The 21,159-nt window shown below is 35.4% G+C and overlaps 1 protein-coding gene across 1 annotated transcript in view; it reads left to right on the forward strand.

Annotated features, from left to right (window-relative positions):
- LOC139494075 (zinc finger protein 721-like) overlaps positions 1–19,699 on the forward strand; it is a 33,892-nt gene extending 14,193 nt beyond the window's left edge. Inside the window, exons 3-5 of the mRNA XM_071282246.1 lie at positions 4,536–4,696; positions 17,922–18,400; positions 18,572–19,699. Coding sequence (XP_071138347.1) covers positions 4,536–4,696; positions 17,922–18,400; positions 18,572–19,699 — 1,768 coding nt within the window. The remainder of the gene's footprint in view (positions 1–4,535; positions 4,697–17,921; positions 18,401–18,571) is intronic.
- Positions 19,700–21,159: the final 1,460 nt, after the last annotated feature.

Raw genomic sequence — 21,159 nt, forward strand, 5'->3', positions numbered from 1 at the left:
TGTGTGAGAGAAAAACTTCTGTGAACTTCTAACTTAGAGGGACACACGAGAATACACACTGGCGAACTTCTAACTTAGAGGGACACATGAGAATACACACTGGCGATACAACCTTATGAATGTCACTTGTGTGAGAGAAAGACTTCTGTGAACTTTTAACTTAGAGGGACACATGAGAATACACACTGGCGATGCAACCTTATGAATGTCACTTGTGTGAGAGAAAGAATTCTGTGAACTTCTAACTTAGAGGGACACATGAGAATACACACTGGCGATACAACCTTAAGAATGTCACTTATGTGAGAGAAAGACTTCTGTGAACTTTTAACTTAGAGGGACACATGAGAATACACACTGGCGATAAAACCTTAAGAATGTCACTTGTGTGAGAGAAAGACTTCTGTGAACTTTTAACTTAGAGGGACACATGAGAATACACACTGGCGATAAAACCTTAAGAATGTCACTTGTGTGAGAGAAAGACTTCTGTGAACTTTTAACTTAGAGGGACACATGAGAATACACCATAAAGATAAAACTTAAAAAGTAACCATGGTAACCAGGTTGTTTTGGTCGTACATTAAAATAATCAGGATCAATGGATTCGTTTTATTGTGAAATATAAGAAATGACCCTGCAATACAAATACAAATAATGAGTACAAAGAAAGACCAGATGCTCCGCAGGGCGTAGCTTTATACGTCCGCAGAGGTTGAACCCTGAACGATTGGGGCAAGTATGGACACAACATTCAAGCTGGATTCAGCTCTAAATTTGGATTGTGATTAAATAGTTGACACAGCATAGGTTTCTGACACAGAATGAATGTGTTCTAATGAACTTAAAATTTTTGTTTTCTCTTAGAGCAATTCACTATGCTGTTGAATATTAATCCTCTGAAAAAAATGTTTGAAAAAATTTTCTTTTTTATTTATGAAATTTCAAATGAGAAAAATTGAACCCAATTTTTTTAATCACATCCCCCTTTCCCTTATTCCAAAACTAATCTCAATTAAAATTTCTAATGGAGTTTGCAACAATAACTACTCATTGAAATACATCATAAAATATTAAGATGTAAAAAAACTGCTTGTTATCACTGAATGGTAAAGATTATTTTAATTTATCAGTTGGTAGTAAAAAGTGAATATACATTGTATATTGTATATAACAAAGATTTAAGTTGATTCTGGACAAAGAAAGATAACTCCAATTAAAAAAAAACTTGCTATTGCACAATATTTTGCAATTAGATATTTCTTGCTTACTATTCTGGACAAAGAAAGATAACTCTAATTAAAAAAAAAAATTGCTATTTCACAATATTGTGCAATTAGATATTTCTTGCCATTGCGCAATACTGTGCAATTGAAAAGACTTGCTATTGCACAATACTTAATATAATAATTTTAGATCCTGATTTGGACCAACTTGAAAACTGGGCCCATAATAAAAAAATCTAAGTATATTTTTGGATTCAGCATATCAAAGAACCCCAAGATTTCAATTTTTGTTAAAATCAGACTAAGTTTAATTTTGGACCCTTTGGACTTTAGTGTAGACCAATTTGAAAACAGGATTTGGTATATCAAAGAACCCCATTTATTCAATTTTTGATGAAATCAAACAAAGTTTAATTTTGGACCCCGATTTGGACCAACTTGAAAACTGGGCCAATAATCAAGAATCTAAGTACATTTTTAGATTCAGCATATCAAAGAACCTAACTGATTCATTTTTTGTCAAAATCAAACTAAGTTTAATTTTGGACCCTTTGGACCTTAATGTAGACCAATTTGAAAACGGGACCAAAAGTTAAGAATCTACATACACAGTCATGACAGTTAGATTCGGCATTTCAAAGAACCCCAATTATTCAATTTTGATGAAATCAAACAAAGTTTAATTTTGGACCCTTTGGGCCCCTTATTCTGTTGGGACCAAAACTCCCAAAATCAATACCAACCTTCCTTTTATGGTCATAAACCTTGTGTTTAAATTTCATAGATTTCTATTTACTTATACTAACGTTATGGTGCGAAAACCAAGAAAAATGCTTATTTAGGTCCCTTTTTGGCCCCTAATCCCTAAACTGTTGGGACCTAAACTCCCAAAATCAATACCAACCTTCCTTTTGTAGTCATTAACATTGTGTTTAAATTTCATTGATTTCTATTTACTTAAACTAAAGTTATTGTGTGAAAACCAAGAATAATGCTTATTTGGGCCCTTTTTTGGCCCCTAATTCCTAAACTGTTGAAACCAAAACTCCCAAAATCAATCCCAACCGTTCTTTTGTGGTCATAAACCTTGTGTCAAAATTTCATAGATTTCTATTAACTTAAACTATAGTTATAGTGCGAAAACCAAGAAAATGCTTATTTGGGCCCTTTTTGGCCCCTAATTCCTAAAATGTTGGGACCAAAACTCCCAAAATCAATACCAACCTTCCTTTTGTGGTCATAAACCTTGTGTTAAAATTTCATAGATTTCAATTCACTTTTACTAAAGTTAGAGTGCGAAAACTAAAAGTATTCGGACGACGACGACGACGTGATAGCAATATACGACGAAAATTTTTTCAAATTTTGCGGTCGTATAATAACTCTAGTCATTCTAGGTGATAATACCTAAAATGCAACACTCAAATATTTCCTACTGGACAACTTTGGTTTTTCTATGTTAATGACATTGCAAGTCTTTTAATTCAACAGAGATAAGATAAGATATTTTATTGGTTTGAAAATTCAAAATCACAGGATTGATACAATTTGAAAGACAATGCAGATTGGTTATACACAAACAATCTGAGCACATTTATAAACATTGTGTATATATATGACAAAATGTATGAGGTAATGGTAACACAAAGTTATTTAGTACTCAATAAAGCATTTCTAGAATTGTAAATCATGTAAATGTCGCTTATGGATTTAACAATAATTCTAATTTTATCAATCTCGCCATTGAAACGTATACACAAAATTAAATCTTGCTTCATAAGTCATATTTAAAAGAGGGAACTATTTCACTAATTTTGAAAAAACATTTGTTCTCTAGTTATATTTAGTTTTGTACATTTTATAGTACAATGAAATGCATCTTCTACTTCTAAAAGACACAAAAAAGTAATTCTTTCTTCTACAGGAGTTTTAGTGTGAATTGAATACCCATTCCTATGGGCATTATTAATTTGCAGAGTGGAGAAGATAGACCCCCCCCCCCTGATTCCCTACCCCCTGAATCACTAGAGACTTTCATACAGAGGATAAAAGGACGAAAACTCTGTCAGTATGGGAGATTGGTAGACTCTACCGTAGTCGAAATGACGTCGAAACACCCAAGTACTAGGTCTAAGTACGATCTTCAACAGTGAACACATATATAATTTTCAGCATGCAAATATAGTAAGCTCATAACACCCTAGGTACAAACCATATATCTAAGACTACAATATTAATCAGTACATTCCTCAAGGATAACTGGGAAATTGGAATATGGTCACTGGTAGTCTACAGCTCATCTTCACTACACGGACCCCCATAACACTCAATATACAAATCATGTATCTGAGACTAAACTATCAATCAGTACATTCCATAAGGACGACTTGGAAATTGGAATATGGTCACTGGTAGTCTACAGCTCATCTTCACTACACGGCCCCCATAACAACCAAGATACAAATCATGTATGATACTAAAATATCGATCAGTTCATTCCCCAAGGATAACTGGGAAATTGGAATATGGTCACTGGTAGTATACAGCTCATCTTTGCTACACGGCCCCCATAACAACCAAGATACAAATCATGTATCTGAGACTAAACTATCGATCAGTTCATTCCCCAAGGACGACTGGGAAATAGGAATATGGTCACTAGTAGCCTACAGCTCATCTTTGCTACACGGACCCCCATAAGGGAGCTACCATTTGATTTTTAGGGGGGGGGCTAGGATGAAAAATTTTGTCCTGCTTTTTTTTTTAGTTGTAATCCCTGTCCTGCCTTTTTATTTTTTACTCTATTTGGTCCTGCCTTTTTTTTTTACTAGTTTATCCTGACTTTTTTTACACAAATTGTCATCCTGCCGTTTTTTTTACCAAGTTGCTCATCCTGCCTTATTTTTTTACTCAAAACTCCTGTCCTGCCTATTTTTTTCAAATTTCATCCTAGCCCCCCCCCCCCCCCCCCCATAAAAATCAAATGGTAACTCCCTAACACTCAAGATACAAATCATGTATCTGAGACTAAACTATCAATCAGTACATTCCATAAGGATGGCTGGGAAACAGGAATATGATCACTAGTAGTTTACAGCTCATCTTCACGACACGGACCCCCATAACAACCAAGAATCAAATCATGTAACTGATATTAAAATATCGATCAGTTCATCCCCCAAGGATAACTGGGAAATAGGAATACGTTCACTGGTAGTATACAGCTCATCTAGTAAAGAGAAGACAACCACTGAGTCTGTACATCAGTCAGATTTATGACTTAGGTCAGGTGCAAACATTTAGTAAAAGTTTTACTAAGAATTCAAACTTAGTAATACACATAAGAACACACTCTGGTGATAAACCCTATAAATGTGATGTATGTGGTAAAAGTTTTGCTCAGAGCCCAAACTTAAGAAGGCACATAAGAACGCACACTGGTGACAAACCTTATAAATGTGATGTATGTGGTAAAAGTAATCAATTTAAATTAATGAATTAAAATGAATATCCTTTGTAATGAACTATGATGCGCTGATATAAAAATGATAAGTACCTTTTGTTACTCGCTACTCACTTTTTATAACTCGATACTCACTTTTTATAACTCGATACTCGCTTTTTGTTACTCGCTACTCACTTTTTAAAACTCGATACTCACTTTTTATAGCTCGATACTCACTTTTTGTTACTCGATACTTGATACTCGACAAAAAGAAATCCTCGTAATATACAGTGGCGGATCCAGCCATTTAAAAAAGGGGGTTCCCAACACAGGACAAAGCGGGGGTTCCAACTATATGTCCCCATTCAAATGTATTGATCGTCAAAAAAAGAGGGGGGGGTTCCAATCCCCGGAACCCTCCCCCTGGATCCGCCACTGATATATGTGGTAAATGGATATGAAGTCAATGTTACACATTAATACACACGATGGAGTTCAATAACAACTGGTATGTATGTGGTAAACGTGTCAGTCAATGTTACACATTCATACACACACTGACTGGAGTTCAATAATAACTGTTAGGGAGCTACCATTTGATTTTTATGGGGGGGGGGGGGGGGGGGGGCTAGGATGAAAAATTTTGTCCTGCTTTTTTTTTAGTTGTAATCTCTGTCCTGCCTTTTTATTTTTTACTCTATTCGGTCCTGCCTTTTTTTTTTTACTAGTTATCCTGACTTCTTTTTACACAAATTGTCATCCTGCCTTTTTTTTTACCAAGTTGCTCATCCTGCCTTTTTTTTTTTACTCAAAACTCCTGTCCTGCCTATTTTTTTCAAATTTCATCCTAGCCCCCCCCCCTAAAAATCAAATGGTACCTCCCTTAGGTATGTGGTAAATGGATAAGGGGACGACCATTTGATATTCTGGGGGGAGGAGGATTTGTTTTTGATCGGTTACTTTTTTTTGTAAACTAAGAGGACAGATTATTCATTTTCTGCACTATTGAAGCAAGATTTTTCATTTTCATTAAAGCAAGGGACTGATTATTCATTTTCGAGCCGCGTCCAAGAAAAAATTTAAAATAGCCTTGCCAGACGTCATAATTATTTGGACTATATTATTTTATGATATTCGAAAACATACTATTTTTAAATGATTTGTTTATTATAAATAATACATGTATAGTCAAGTCATTATGTACCACTTAATCACCTCTGCAGAAATTAATCTCTTTATATCCCCAACTGCATACGTATTGCATACACATGATACATACATAGTTTAAAATGTATGTGGTAAACGTGGAATTTTGTGAACAATTAAACGACAACCAGTGAATTACAGACTTCACTTGGGACAGATGTGAGCCAAAATTTGTTCCTGTGATGGAACGAATTCCACAGGAAATATGTTCTGGGGGAAAAAAATTCACAGATAATTTCTGTATAATTTGTTCCATCTCTATGAAATAAGTTCCAAACTTTAACTGGAGAAATAAGTTCTCAGTTTATGAGATTTGTTCCTTACTTGATGAAAAAGTTCTGGATTTGTGAGATTAGTTCCTCACCTGGTGAAATAAGTTCCTTGTCTGTGAAATATGTTCCACTGGTTAAACCAGTTATCTTATATAATACTGAGCACTTATCAACAGTGAGTTTAAAGCTATCATTCAAGAACATTGTAAAAACATGTATTATATATTGATAATGTAATAAATAAAAAGTGTAAACATCCAATTTTGATCCTGTGGAGTAAAGCAAAAGTTTAATAACACTATTCAATTAAGAATAATACCAAAAATGACACTTTAATCTGAACCAGGAAAAAGTAGAATAAGAAATAATTAAAAAAAGTCATTCAGAAAAAAGTATAGTTAAGGTAGCACAATACAAAAGATACATTTTTATATCAAAATTTCAATTTTGGCACTTTTTAATACTTATTTACATACTTTACCTATAGAAGAAATAATAAATCATAATTTCTTTACTGTTAATGACTATTGATGCTAATTAGTTTTTATCTAACAACCAAGATGACAAAGCTAAATTCATTTAAGTACACAGACTGAGATTTCTACACTAATAGCATCATAATTGATTACATAATGGTTGCATAATACTGACACTGCATTCATTTGAAAGATAAATCTCTTAGCTATCCATACATGCCACTTTTATGAATATCCATGCATTGTTAAGAAAGTTACAGCAGTTTAAAAGAGGGGAATTGGAGGTGTAAAAATCTTTGTATTGTGCTACCTTAAAGATGAATATTTGTACTAATTTGAAAAGGACACAGTTTCTATTAAATTATATTAAAAGACATAAAGAAACAAAAGACACACTCTTTTGAAACTGTGCAATGACCTTAGCTAGCTTAGTACTGCGTGTATGATTAGAACACCCATGACAGACTAACAGGACACAAGGAGGTGGAATACCACATAAATGTTAAAACATAAATACAAATAATGATACATTGTAATCGTTTTTATTCATTATCTTCATCCTACAGTCATGCCTTCAATTGCAAATGCAAGCACAGAACAGCATCCAGCTTGCATTATAATTCTTAAGGGTAACAAGAAAATATTTCGCTGTGCAATATGTTAAAAGTAAATATGTTCTGTGAAATAGGTTCGAACAAAACATATTCATTGGTTTCTATGAAATACCTTCGTTCAAAACTAATATCACAGGAACTTATTCCATTTTAATATTGGAGCAAAACTCATCATGCTCATATGGAGCTATGATTTTTGTTCTTGAACTTATTTCACATTTGGTAAAAAATTAGTTCCGGAACAAATATAGTGCTGGAACATAACTTCTGTGATATAAGTTCCAGTTGAACATATGACCTATGAAATTTGTTTTGGCGGAACAAATGTCACGCCGGAACAACTTTTTTGTTAGACACATAACGTAAGGGTACCCAAATTGCACCGAGTACCCAAATTGCACCTATTTAGAAAAAATAGCAATCTCTAGGATTCAAAGATTTCCTAGAGACTAAACAATTTGTATTTTTATGATTTGATACTATTTACGTCTTTCAACATAGGTAAACATATTTAGATATACACAAAACGTTCACAGTATTTATCAACAGATGGACTGTTTACTGAAAAAGCAAAATGTACGAAAACGTCACCATGCGACGTCATCAAAACGTCATCTTTTTAAAATGAGCAAATACAATATATTATAAGTATCCATTTCGTAAAATATGAAGAGTAAGCATGGACTTATATCATATTGTTCAAAATATTTGAAGAAATTAAACAAAAGCTCGGTTATTAGACTTTTGACGATGTGAATTTAAGCATGGATGCAATTTGGGTACTCCTCATTACAGAATCATGGATAGTTTGGAGGTTGATTCAAACCCATTTTTTTAATGACTCAATATGGATTCAACATTAAATTGGTGTACCTATACAATAAAGAAGGACAGGGCTACAAAATAAACACAGTATGGACATTTTTTTCTTGATCATAAAAAAACGTAGGTGAAAAAACTGTCAAAATAGGTGCAATTTGGGTACCGTCACGTTACATGAAGCGCAAAACCTTTTTGCTGGCGCCTAATACAATTGGACAGTGGTACGAACTATAAAAAAAATCCAAAAGGTATTTAAGATATGAAACGCAAAACCCCTAACAAAAAACACAAATTAACGATCTGAGAACACTCGTAGTGATTGAAAGCAAGTTCAAAGCCGTTAGCCAATAACAACAAATAAAAATTCATGTATGTATAAAGCAAATTCATGTATGTATAAAGCAAATTCGTTGTTGCAGCAATGATCCAACTAAAGAAAATGAAAATCGCGTAATAAGAATTGAAACAATCTTATCTTCATATATATATATAAAAAATGATGGTGTAAATATTTCACTTGTATAAAAACAAGAATCAGAAGTCCATTGCTAAGAACTACCAACCTAGTGCTAATCTGTTGTTAAAAATGCAGACGGCTTTGTTACACCAGGCGTTCCATACATAGTTGAAAAATAGTTATCTCCCTTTAGTATTGTTGTGAATTTTACGGGACTTTTTTGTGCCCAATTTAAGAAAAGTTAAACTTGTAGGTAAGCAATTATCATATACGTAATATATACATGTTGCCAGTGTTTTCGGTCTTGATTTCAAATCAAAAGAACTTTGTAAAACTGTAAATTACTGCTGGCACTATATGATTTTTAAATATTCGATTTTATAAATGTTTCTGTAAAACTTTTAAAGTATTTAAATTTAATTTAAAATCCAATTGAAACCTGAGACTACTGTGTTATAGTAGTCTCAGTTGAAACTAACAACCGTTGACTTAAAAATTACCTATTGTATCTAACTGATACTGAACAACATAATGATAAAGGCCTCATTGATTTTTATTTTTTTAATGATTTACACAGCAAATGCTATGGAACGCCTAATGTGCAAAAAATAAAGTCACAAAAATACTGAACTGCGAGGAAAATACAAAACAGAAAGACACTTATCAAATGGCAAAATCAAAATCAAAAACACATCATTATTTAACGAATGGACAACTATAGTCCTAACTTGTCACAGGGATTTTATATAAACTTTTGTAAACAGACTGTCATTAACATGAATTAAATTATAAGTAAAGCAGACCAGAGAGTAACACTTCTTCATGTGCATTCTTTATAAAATGTATGCAGAATGTTTTTCTAATAAATTCATGAAATTTATTGTATACATGTGAAAAATGAATGAGATAGGATTGCCAATGAGTCAATTATATTAAACAGTCAAATAAAAATAAATCCCATGAGTTATCGCACCGCAGATAAGTTATGATTTTGTGATTTTTTAAACGCCTCGCGTGCCAATGAGCATGATGAGCATTGGCGGATCCAGGGGGAGGGTTCCGGGGGTTGGAACCCACTCCTCCCTTTTTTTTGGGCCAATCAATGCATGATTTGAATGGGGACATATAGTTGAACCCCCACTTTATCCTATGTTGGGCATGTTGGGACACCCCCTTTTTAAAATTGCTGGATCCGCACCTGATGAGACAACTATCAAACAGTCCAATAACGGCAAATATAATTTCAGCAACACCTAAATACAAGCACTGGAATAACAGATTCTGTCCATTATTAAATGTGGAGGGGTTAATGTCATGTTCTGTCACATATATTCATACATGTAATGTGGAGGGGTTAATATATAGAATGTAAAGGGGTTAATAACATGATCTGTCACACATAGAATGTAAAGGGGTTTATAACATATTCTGTCACATATATCATGTATATAGAATGATGAGGGGTTAACATATAAGATCATATAGGGGGCATATAGAATGTGGAGGGTTAACATGCTTTGAGAGCTTAATCTTTCCTCGTGTTTCTGAAGCTATGCCAGTAACAGACAGCAAGTTTAGAAAATTTCGACCTCATTTAACTCAAAAAGTAGCACATGAAGGTATATTTTTTTATTACATATTTGATTTAATCAGGCAAAAAATAGCCTATATGGAAATTTTCATCAAACTGTAAATACGGGATCAAAACTGTATCGTATGCCCTTAACAATATAAGACATGTTAGAAGGGACAAAGAAATCGCTGTCCAAAAAAAAGTTTACATCATTATCAATAAGGACCAGGAATTTCAAAGTCATATCTTTTGTAAACTTTTAAATTGATTTTTTTCTTGTAATATATCTTAATTTGTATTTAGCTCACCTGGCCAATAGAGCTTTTCTCATCACTTTGCGTCCGTCGTCGTCGTCCCTCGTCATCCGTCGTCGTTAACTTTTTCAAAAATCTTATCCTCTGAAACTACTGGGCCAAATTACACCAAACTTGGCCAAAATCATCATTAGGGTATACAAGTTAAACAAGAGGCTCTCAAGAGCCTGAATCGCTCACCTGAATTTTTTTGGTTTAATCTCATATCAATGATTATTTTTGCTTTTCAATTTATTTAAATGTTCTTTGAATCGTCCTATTTTCTTCAAAAGCAAAAAAAAATCATTTTCTCCTATGTTCTATTTTAGCCATAGGAGCTATGTTTCTTGACATACAAGGAAATGAAATATAAAATTTATACTATATACTCTGAAACTCTAAAACTCATTTAGCCTAAGTTTGGCTGAAATTGATACAGCAGTTTCAAAGGAGAAGATTTTTTAAAGTAAGTCAAAAGGATGAACAAATTGTGAAAAAAGTCTTTAAAGGGCAATAACTCCTTAAGAGGTCAATTGACAATTTTGGTCAAATTGACTTATTTGTAGATCTTACTTTGCTGATCATTTTTGCTGTTTACAGTTTATCTTTATCTATAATAATATTCAAGATAATGACCAAAAACTGCAAAATTTCCTTAAAATTACCAATTAAGTGGCAGCAACCCAACAATGGTTTGTTTGATTCATCTGAAAATTTCAGGGCTGATAGATTTTGACCTAATGAACATTTTTACCCCATGTCAGATTTGCTCTAAATGCTTTCGTTTTTGAGATATAAGCCAAAAACTGCATTTGACCCCTATGTTCTATTTTAAGAAACGGCGGCCATGTTTTTTGACGGATCAAAAATCGAAGCACACACTTTGTGCAGGATACTCTAAGGAACAATCATGCTAAGTTTCATTCAAATCCATTCAGTAGTTTCAGAGGAGAAGATGTTTGAAAAATTGTTAACGACGACGACGACGTCGACGACGACGACGACGGACGCCAAGTGATGAGAAAAGCTCACATGGCTTTTTAGGCCAGGTGAGCTAAAAATGTGTCTTGTGACCTGGCCAACCAACCAAGATGGCTGCCATTGCTAAAAATAGAACATAGGGGTAAAATGTAGATTTTGGCTTATATCTCTGAAACCAAAGTATTTAGAGCAAATCTGACAAGAGGTAAAAAAAAATAGGTCAATTTATATCTGCCCTGAAATTTTCAGATGAATGGAAGAACCTGTCGTTGGGTTTCTGTTCCTAAATTGGTAATTTTAAGGAATTTTTGCCGTTTTTAGCTCACCTGGCCCGAAGGGTCAAGTGAGCTTTTCTCACCACTTGGCGTCCGTCGTCCGTCGTCGTCGTCCGTCGTCGTCGTCGTTAACAATTTACATTTTGAACTTCTTCTAGAGAACCACTGAATGGAATGGAACCAAACATGGCATGAATGTTCCTTATGAGGTGCTGACCAAGTGTTGTTACTTTGTAGCCGATCCATCATCCAAGATGGCCGCCAGCGGGGGACTTAGTTTAACATAGGACCCTATGGGAAATGCATACAAATGACTTCTTTTAGAGAACCACTGAATGGAATGAAACCAAACATGGCATGAATGTTCCTTATGAGGTACTGACCAAGTGTTGTTACTTTGTTGCCGATCCATCATCCAAGATGGCCGCCAGCGGGGGACTTAGTTTAACATAGGACCCTATGGGAAATGCATACAAATGACTTCCTCTAGAGAACCACTGAATGGAATGAAACCAAACATGGCATGAATGTTCCTTATGAGGTGCTAACCAAGTGTTGTTACTTTGTTGCCGATCCATCATCCAAGATGGCCGCCAGCCGGGAACTTAGTTTAACATAGGACCCTATGGGAAATGCATACAAATGACTTCTTTTAGAGAACCACTGAATGGAATGAAATCAAACATGGCATGAATGTTCCTAATGTGGTGCTGACCAAGTGTTGTTACTTTGTAGCCGATCCATTATCCAAGATGGACGCCAGCGGGGGACTTAGTTTAACATAGGACCCTATGGGAAATGCATACAAATGACTTCTTTTAGAGAACCACTGAATGGAATAAAACCAAACATAGCATGAATGTTCCTTATGGGGTGCTGACCAAGTGTTGGTACTTTGTAGCCGATCCATCATCCAAGATGGCCGCCAGCGGGGGACTTAGTTTAACATAGGACCCTATGGGAAATGCATACAAATGACTTCTTCTAGAGAACCACTAAATGGAATGAAACCAAACATAGCATGAATGTTCCTTATGGAGTGCTGACCAAGTGTTGTTACTTTGTAGCCGATCCATCATCCAAGATGGCCGCCAGCGGGGGACTTAGTTTAACATAGGACCCTATGGGAAATGCATACAAATGACTTCTTCTAGAGAACCACTAAATGGAATGAAACCAAACATAGCATAAATGTTCCTTATGGAGTGCTGACCAAGTGTTGTTACTTTGTAGCCAATCCATCATCCAAGATGGCCGCCAGCGGGGGACTTAGTTTAACATAGGACCCTATGGGAAATGCATACAAATGACTTCTTTTAGAGAACCACTGAATGGAATGAAATCAAACATGGCATGAATGTTCCTAATGTGGTGCTGACCAAGTGTTGTTACTTTGTAGCCGATCCATTATCCAAGATGGACGCCAGCGGGGGACTTAGTTTAACATAGGACCCTATGGGAAATGCATACAAATGACTTCTTTTAGAGAACCACTGAATGGAATGAAACCAAACATGGCATGAATGTTCCTAATGAGGTGCTAACCAAGTGTTGTTACTTTGTTGCCGATCCATCATCCAAGATGGCCGCCAGCCGGGAACTTAGTTTAACATAGGACCCTATGGGAAATGCATACAAATGACTTCTTTTAGAGAACCACTGAATGGAATAAAACCAAACATAGCATGAATGTTCCTTATGGGGTGCTGACCAAGTGTTGTTACTTTGTAGCCGATCCATCATCCAAGATGGCCGCCAGCGGGGGACTTAGTTTAACATAGGACCCTATGGGAAATGCATACAAATGACTTCTTTTAGAGAACCACTGAATGGAATGAAATCAAACATGGCATGAATGTTCCTAATGTGGTGCTGACCAAGTGTTGTTACTTTGTAGCCGATCCATTATCCAAGATGGACGCCAGCGGGGGACTTAGTTTAACATAGGACCCTATGGGAAATGCATACAAATGACTTCTTTGAGAGAACCACTGAATGGAATAAAACCAAACATAGCATGAATGTTCCTTATGGGGTGCTGACCAAGTGTTGTTACTTTGTAGCCGATCCATCATCCAAGATGGCCGCCAGCGGGGGACTTAGTTTAACATAGGACCCTATGGGAAATGCATACAAATGACTTCTTCTAGAGACCACTAAATGGAATGAAACCAAACATAGCATGAATGTTCCTTATGGAGTGCTGACCAAGTGTTGTTACTTTGTAGCCGATCCATCATCCAAGATGGCCGCCAGCGGGGGACTTAGTTTAACATAGGACCCTATGGGAAATGCATACAAATGACTTCTTCTAGAGAACCACTAAATGGAATGAAACCAAACATAGCATAAATGTTCCTTATGGAGTGCTGACCAAGTGTTGTTACTTTGTAGCCAATCCATCATCCAAGATGGCCGCCAGCGGGGGACTTAGTTTAACATAGGACCCTATGGGAAATGCATACAAATGACTTCTTTTAGAGAACCACTGAATGGAATGAAATCAAACATGGCATGAATGTTCCTAATGTGGTGCTGACCAAGTGTTGTTACTTTGTAGCCGATCCATTATCCAAGATGGACGCCAGCGGGGGACTTAGTTTAACATAGGACCCTATGGGAAATGCATACAAATGACTTCTTTTAGAGAACAACTGAATGGAATGAAACCAAACATTGCATGAATGTTCCTTATGCCGTGCTGACCATGTGTTGTTTCTTTGTAGCCCATCCATCATCCATGATGGCCGCCAGCATGGGACTTAGTTTAACATAGGACCCTATGGGAAATGCATACAAATGACTTCTTTTAGAGAACCACTGAATGGAATAAAACCAAACATAGCATGAATGTTCCTTATGGGGTGCTGACCAAGTGTTGTTACTTTGTAGCCGATCCATCATCCAAGATGGCCGCCAGCGGGGGACTTAGTTTAACATAGGACCCTATGGGAAATGCATACAAATGACTTCTTCTAGAGAACCACTAAATGGAATGAAACCAAACATAGCATGAATGTTCCTTCTGGAGTGCTGACCAAGTGTTGTTACTTTGTAGCCGATCCATCATCCAAGATGGCCGCCAGCGGGGGACTTAGTTTAACATAGGACCCTATGGGAAATGCATACAAATGACTTCTTCTAGAGAACCACTAAATGGAATGAAACCAAACATAGCATAAATGTTCCTTATGGAGTGCTGACCAAGTGTTGTTACTTTGTAGCCAATCCATCATCCAAGATGGCCGCCAGCGGGGGACTTAGTTTAACATAGGACCCTATGGGAAATGCATACAAATGACTTCTTTTAGAGAACCACTGAATGGAATGAAATCAAACATGGCATGAATGTTCCTAATGTGGTGCTGACCAAGTGTTGTTACTTTGTAGCCGATCCATTATCCAAGATGGACGCCAGCGGGGGACTTAGTTTAACATAGGACCCTATGGGAAATGCATACAAATGACTTCTTTTAGAGAACAACTGAATGGAATGAAACCAAACATTGCATGAATGTTCCTTATGCCGTGCTGACCGTGTGTTGTTTCTTTGTAGCCCATCCATCATCCAAGATGGCCGCCAGCATGGGACTTAGTTTAACATAGGACCCTATGGGAAATGCATACAAATGACTTCTTTTAGAGAACCACTGAATGGAATAAAACCAAACATAGCATGAATGTTCCTTATGGGGTGCTGACCAAGTGTTGTTACTTTGTAGCCGATCCATCATCCAAGATGGCCGCCAGCGGGGGACTTAGTTTAACATAGGACCCTATGGGAAATGCATACAAATGACTTCTTCTAGAGAACCACTAAATGGATTGAAACCAAACATAGCATGAATGTTCCTTATGGAGTGCTGACCAAGTGTTGTTACTTTGTAGCCGATCCATCATCCAAGATGGCCGCCAGCGGGGGACTTAGTTTAACATAGGACCCTATGGGAAATGCATACAAATGACTTCTTCTAGAGAACCACTAAATGGAATGAAACCAAACATAGCATAAATGTTCCTTATGGAGTGCTGACCAAGTGTTGTTACTTTGTAGCCAATCCATCATCCAAGATGGCCGCCAGCGGGGGACTTAGTTTAACATAGGACCCTATGGGAAATGCATACAAATGACTTCTTTTAGAGAACCACTGAATGGAATGAAATCAAACATGGCATGAATGTTCCTAATGTGGTGCTGACCAAGTGTTGTTACTTTGTAGCCGATCCATTATCCAAGATGGACGCCAGCGGGGGACTTAGTTTAACATAGGACCCTATGGGAAATGCATACAAATGACTTCTTTTAGAGAACAACTGAATGGAATGAAACCAAACATTGCATGAATGTTCCTTATGCCGTGCTGACCATGTGTTGTTTCTTTGTAGCCCATCCATCATCCAAGATGGCCGCCAGCATGGGACTTAGTTTTACATAGGACCCTATGGGAAATGCATACAATGACTTCTTTTAGAGAACCACTGAATGGAATGAAATCAAACATGGCATGAATGTTCCTAATGTGGTGCTGACCAAGTGTTGTGACTTTGTAGCCGATCCATTATCCAAGATGGCCGCCAGCAGGGACTTAGTTTAACATAGGACCCTATTGGAAATGCATACAAATGACTTCTTTTAGAGAACCACTGAATGGAATAAAACTAAACATTGCATGAATGTTCCTTATGAGGTGCTGACCAAGTGTTGTTACTTTGTAGCAGATCCATCATCCAAGATGGCCGCCAGCAGGGGACTTAGTTTAACATAGGACCCTATGGGAAATGCATACAAATGACTTCTTTTAGAGAACCACTGAATGGAATAAAACAAAACATGGCATGAATGTTCCTTATGAGGTGCTGACCAAGTGTTGTTACTTTGTAGCTGATCCGCCATCCAAGATGGCCGCCAGTGGGGGACTTTTGAATGAAATTAAACATGTTCCTTTCCTTATCAATGAGGTTGTGTTGTCACTTTTAGCCAAATTTTATATTTTTTCATATGAATTCAAAAACCCAAGTAGAATCAGGTGAGCGATACAGGCTCTTGAGAGCCTCTAGTTTATTGTTATCGTGACTATTTATTACAGATTGAGATAAACTGTAAAACGGCAATAATGTTCAGCAAAGTTAGATCTACAAATAAGTCAACATGACAAAAATACTAGTAGTCAGTTGATCCCTAAGGAGTTTTGCCTTTTATAGACATTTTAAACAATTTTTTGTAAATTTTGGTTATCTTTTACAAAAATCTTCTACTCTGCTACTAAGACAAATTTAACCAAACTCTCATACCAAACTTGTCCACAATCATCATTAGCATGATTAGGGTATCTAGTTTGAAAAATGTGTCCGATGACCTCGCCCGTGAACCAAGATGGCCAACATGGCTAAAAATAGTACAAAGGGTAAAATGAAGCTCATACCTCTGAAACCAAAGCATTAAGAGAAAATCTGCTGTGGATAAAATTGTTCATTAGGTCAAGATCTATCTGCCTTGAAATTTTCAGAAAGATCGGACAACTTGTTGTTGGGCTGCTGCTCATGAATTGGTAATTTTAAGAAAATTTTGCAGCTTTTGGTTGTTATCGTGAATATTAATATAGTTACAGATACAGTGTTAATAGCAATAATGTACAGCAAAGTAAGAGCTACAAATAAGTAAATTTGACCAAAGTGGTCAATTAACCCCTTAAGGAGTTATTGTCCTTGATAGTCAATTTTTAACAATTTTCCTAAATTTTGTAAAATTTTGTAAATTTTTACAAAATATTTTCGACTTTCACTTCTCAGCCAATTTTATTATAGAGATAATTGTAAGCAGCAAGATTGTTCAATAAAGTAAGATCTACAAACACATCACCATCACCAAAACACAATTGTGTCATGCATCCATCTGTGTCCTTTGTTTAATATGCACATAGACCCATTTTTAAGCTGGACGACACACTGAGGCTCTTTAGAGCCTATAGTTATAATAATTAATTTCTTTTTTTAAGACTCTGGAAATAAAGTGTCCAAGAGTGTACAGAAACCAAAATATTGTCGAACAATAAACAGATACATCTCTAATTACCTTCCTTTCTCAAACTACAGTTCAGTTTATATCAACTTCATACTGGGAGAACTCAACTTCAGGATTGTGATATTTGTGCTATATAAAAAAGGAAAATATAAAACACATAATGCTGAGTTAGAGGAGAATATTAGAACATATACTGCATAGTTTAAGAACACATACTGCAAAGTTGCAGGAATTTTTTTTTTATATTGATAAACTTAAGTCAGAGACATGACAACACATACTAGTTATGCTAGTGACAAATTGTATACATGTGATGTATGTGGGAAAGGGTTTAGTCAAAGTGCAAGCTTGCAGAGACACATAAGGGTACATACTGGTGATAAACTGTTTAGATGTGATTTATGTGGTAAAGGTTTTGGTCAAAGTTCAACTTTGGAGAGACACATGCGTGTTCACACTGGTGATCAACCTTATAACTGTGATATATGTGGTAAAGGATTTGTTGATAGTTCAAGCTGCAAAACACACACGAGAATACACACTGATGATAAACCTTATCAATGTGATATATGTGGTAAAGTGTTTAGGAATATTTCAAGCTTACAGAATCATAAAAGAACACACACTGATGACACACCTTTTAACTGTGATGTATGTGGTAAAGTGTTTAGGAATATTTCAAGCTTACAGAATCATAAAACAACGCACACTGATGACAAACCTTGGTTCAGGGAGATAACTCTTTAAATCAGTTAAGCGTTTGTAAAAGTCAAGTTCATCAATGTTTTTTAAGCATTTACCTGAAACAGATTAAAAATAATCTATGTAACCTAGAAGCTTAGAATATGTTTTTGAAAATGGTTGACACAAACGTACTGATGATTTTAAGAGTTATTTCCCTTAACCTAGGTCTACCTCCTTAACTGTGATGTATGTGGTAAAGTGTTTAGGTATAGTACAAGTTTACAGAATCATAGGAGAGCACATACTAGTGATAAACCTTTTAAATGTAATATATGTGGTAAAGGGTTTGGTGATAGTTCAAATTTGAAAAGACATATGAGAATACATACTGGTGATAAACCTTATAAATGTGATATATGTTGTAAAGGATTTAGGTTTAGTTCAAATTTACAGATTCATATGCGAACACACACTTGTGACAAACGTTATAAATGTGATGTTTGTGGTAAAAGGTTTATGAGTAATTCAAATTTACAGACCCACACAAGAACACACACTGGTGATAAACCTTATAAATGTGGTGAATGTTACAAAGAGTTTAAACAGAGCCAACATTTACATAGGCACATGAGAATACATACTCGTGATAAATCTTATAAATGTGTTAAATGTGGGACAGGATTTAGTCGAACTGGTGAATTACAAAGACACATGAGAATACACATTGGTTATAAACCTTATAAATGTCAATTGTGTGATAAAAGGTATAGTGATCCTTCAAATTTACATAGGCACAGGAGAACACACACGGGAGATAAACCTTATAAATGTGTTCAATGTGATAAAGGGTTTAGTCATAATTATACCTTACAGACACACATGAGAACACATACTGGTGATAAACCATATACATGTGATGTATGTGGTAAAGGGTTTAGTCAGAGAACTGGCTTAGAGAGACATACGAGAACACATACTGGTGATAAACCATATAAATGTGATATATGTGATAAAGAGGTTAGTCATTATTGTAACTTACAGACCCACATGAGAACACATACTGGTGATAAACCATATAAATGTGATGTATGTGTTAAAGGGTTTAGTCTTAATTGTAACTTACAGAAGCACATGAGAATACATACTGGTGATAAACCTTGTAAATGCGATGCATGTTGTAAAGAAGAGAGACACGTGAGAAAAGACACTGAAGAGAAACCTTATAAATGGCAAGTGTGTGATAAAGAGTTATGTGAACTTCATAGTTTCGAGCACATAGAGAGACAAATGAGAAGACACACTAGATTTACGCACATAAAATGTGAAGGAAAAGATCAGCATGATAAAATCTGAGCCAGCTTAAACTTACAGAGACACATTAGAATACACACATTGACATACAAGAAACACACTTTATCCATGTGACGTATGCAATTTAAAGTCGGGTAAGCGTCATAGCTTAAAGAGACACATGAGAATGCACAAATTGATATACAAGTGACAAACTTCACCAAATTGAATATGAAGTATACAATTACATGTTAGGTAAACTTCATAGTTTACAGAGACTTATGAGAATGCACAAATTGATATACAAGTGACAAACTTCACCAAATTGAATATGAAGTATACAATTTCAGGTTAGGTAAACTTCATAGCTTACAGAGACACATCCTAGTGTATTTTATACTCGTAATAAGTGTTTATAATGTTTTTTGTTTTCTTTTGTATAATTGTTTTTAATAGTATGGTGTTTTATGCTAAGATATATTGATATATGTAATAGATGTAATATCAATGTATTTTAATCTGTGTTTTTACAGTCTCTCATAACTCTTTTTAGAGTGGCTCTTTTATAAATTGTTAATATTATATTGTGTTGTATATCAAATGTTTTAAAGAGGTGAGACTCTAATAAATTATTTGTTTGTTTGTTTGTTTTTGCAATATATGTACCAGACATAAACCTTATACTGTAAATCACCTTATTTTATAGAAATAACGCGAAAATAAATCGTTGCGAATATATGTAAAAATTGAATATTTCCTTATCAAACTACATCAAGTTAAATAGAAAATCGCGAAATTAAATAAAGTATCCGCGAAAATAAGTTGGTTTACAGTAATCGATTGTACAAATTTATGCAAACTGTTCCGTTCATTCATTGAAATGTTTATTTTGTACTTAATATAAATTTAATTAAATTTCTTGTTTTTATTGTTTTACATTTTTATACGACCGCAAAAATTTTTCGTCGTATATTGCTATCACGTTGGCGTCGTCGTCGTCGTCTTGCGTCGTCTTGCGTCGTCGTCGTCCGAATACTTTTAGTTTTCGCACTCTAACTTTAGTAAAAGTGAACAGAAATCTATGAAATTTTAACACAAGGTTTATGACCACAAAGAGAAGGTTGGGATTGATTTTGGGAGTTTTGGTCCCAACATTTTAGGAATAAGGGGCCAAAAAGGGCCCATATAAGCATTTTCTTGGTTTTCGCACTATAACTTTAGTTTAAGTAAATTGAAATCTATGAAATTTTGACATAAGGTTTATGACCACAAAAGAAAGGTTAGGATTGATTTTGGGAGTTTTGGTTCCAACAGTTTAGGAGTTAGGGGCCAAAACAGGGCCAAAATAAGCATTATTCTTGGTTTTCGTACAATAACTTTAGTATAAGTAAATAGAAATCAATGAAATTTAAACACAAGGTTTATGAACACAAAATGAAGGTTGGGATTGATTTTGGGAGTTTTGGTCCCAACAGTTTAGAAATTAGGGGCCAAAAAGGGGCTCAAATAAGCATTATTCTTGG

Source organism: Mytilus edulis, chromosome 11, assembly GCF_963676685.1.
Source record: "Mytilus edulis chromosome 11, xbMytEdul2.2, whole genome shotgun sequence".
NCBI classification, from domain to species: domain Eukaryota; kingdom Metazoa; phylum Mollusca; class Bivalvia; order Mytilida; family Mytilidae; genus Mytilus; species Mytilus edulis.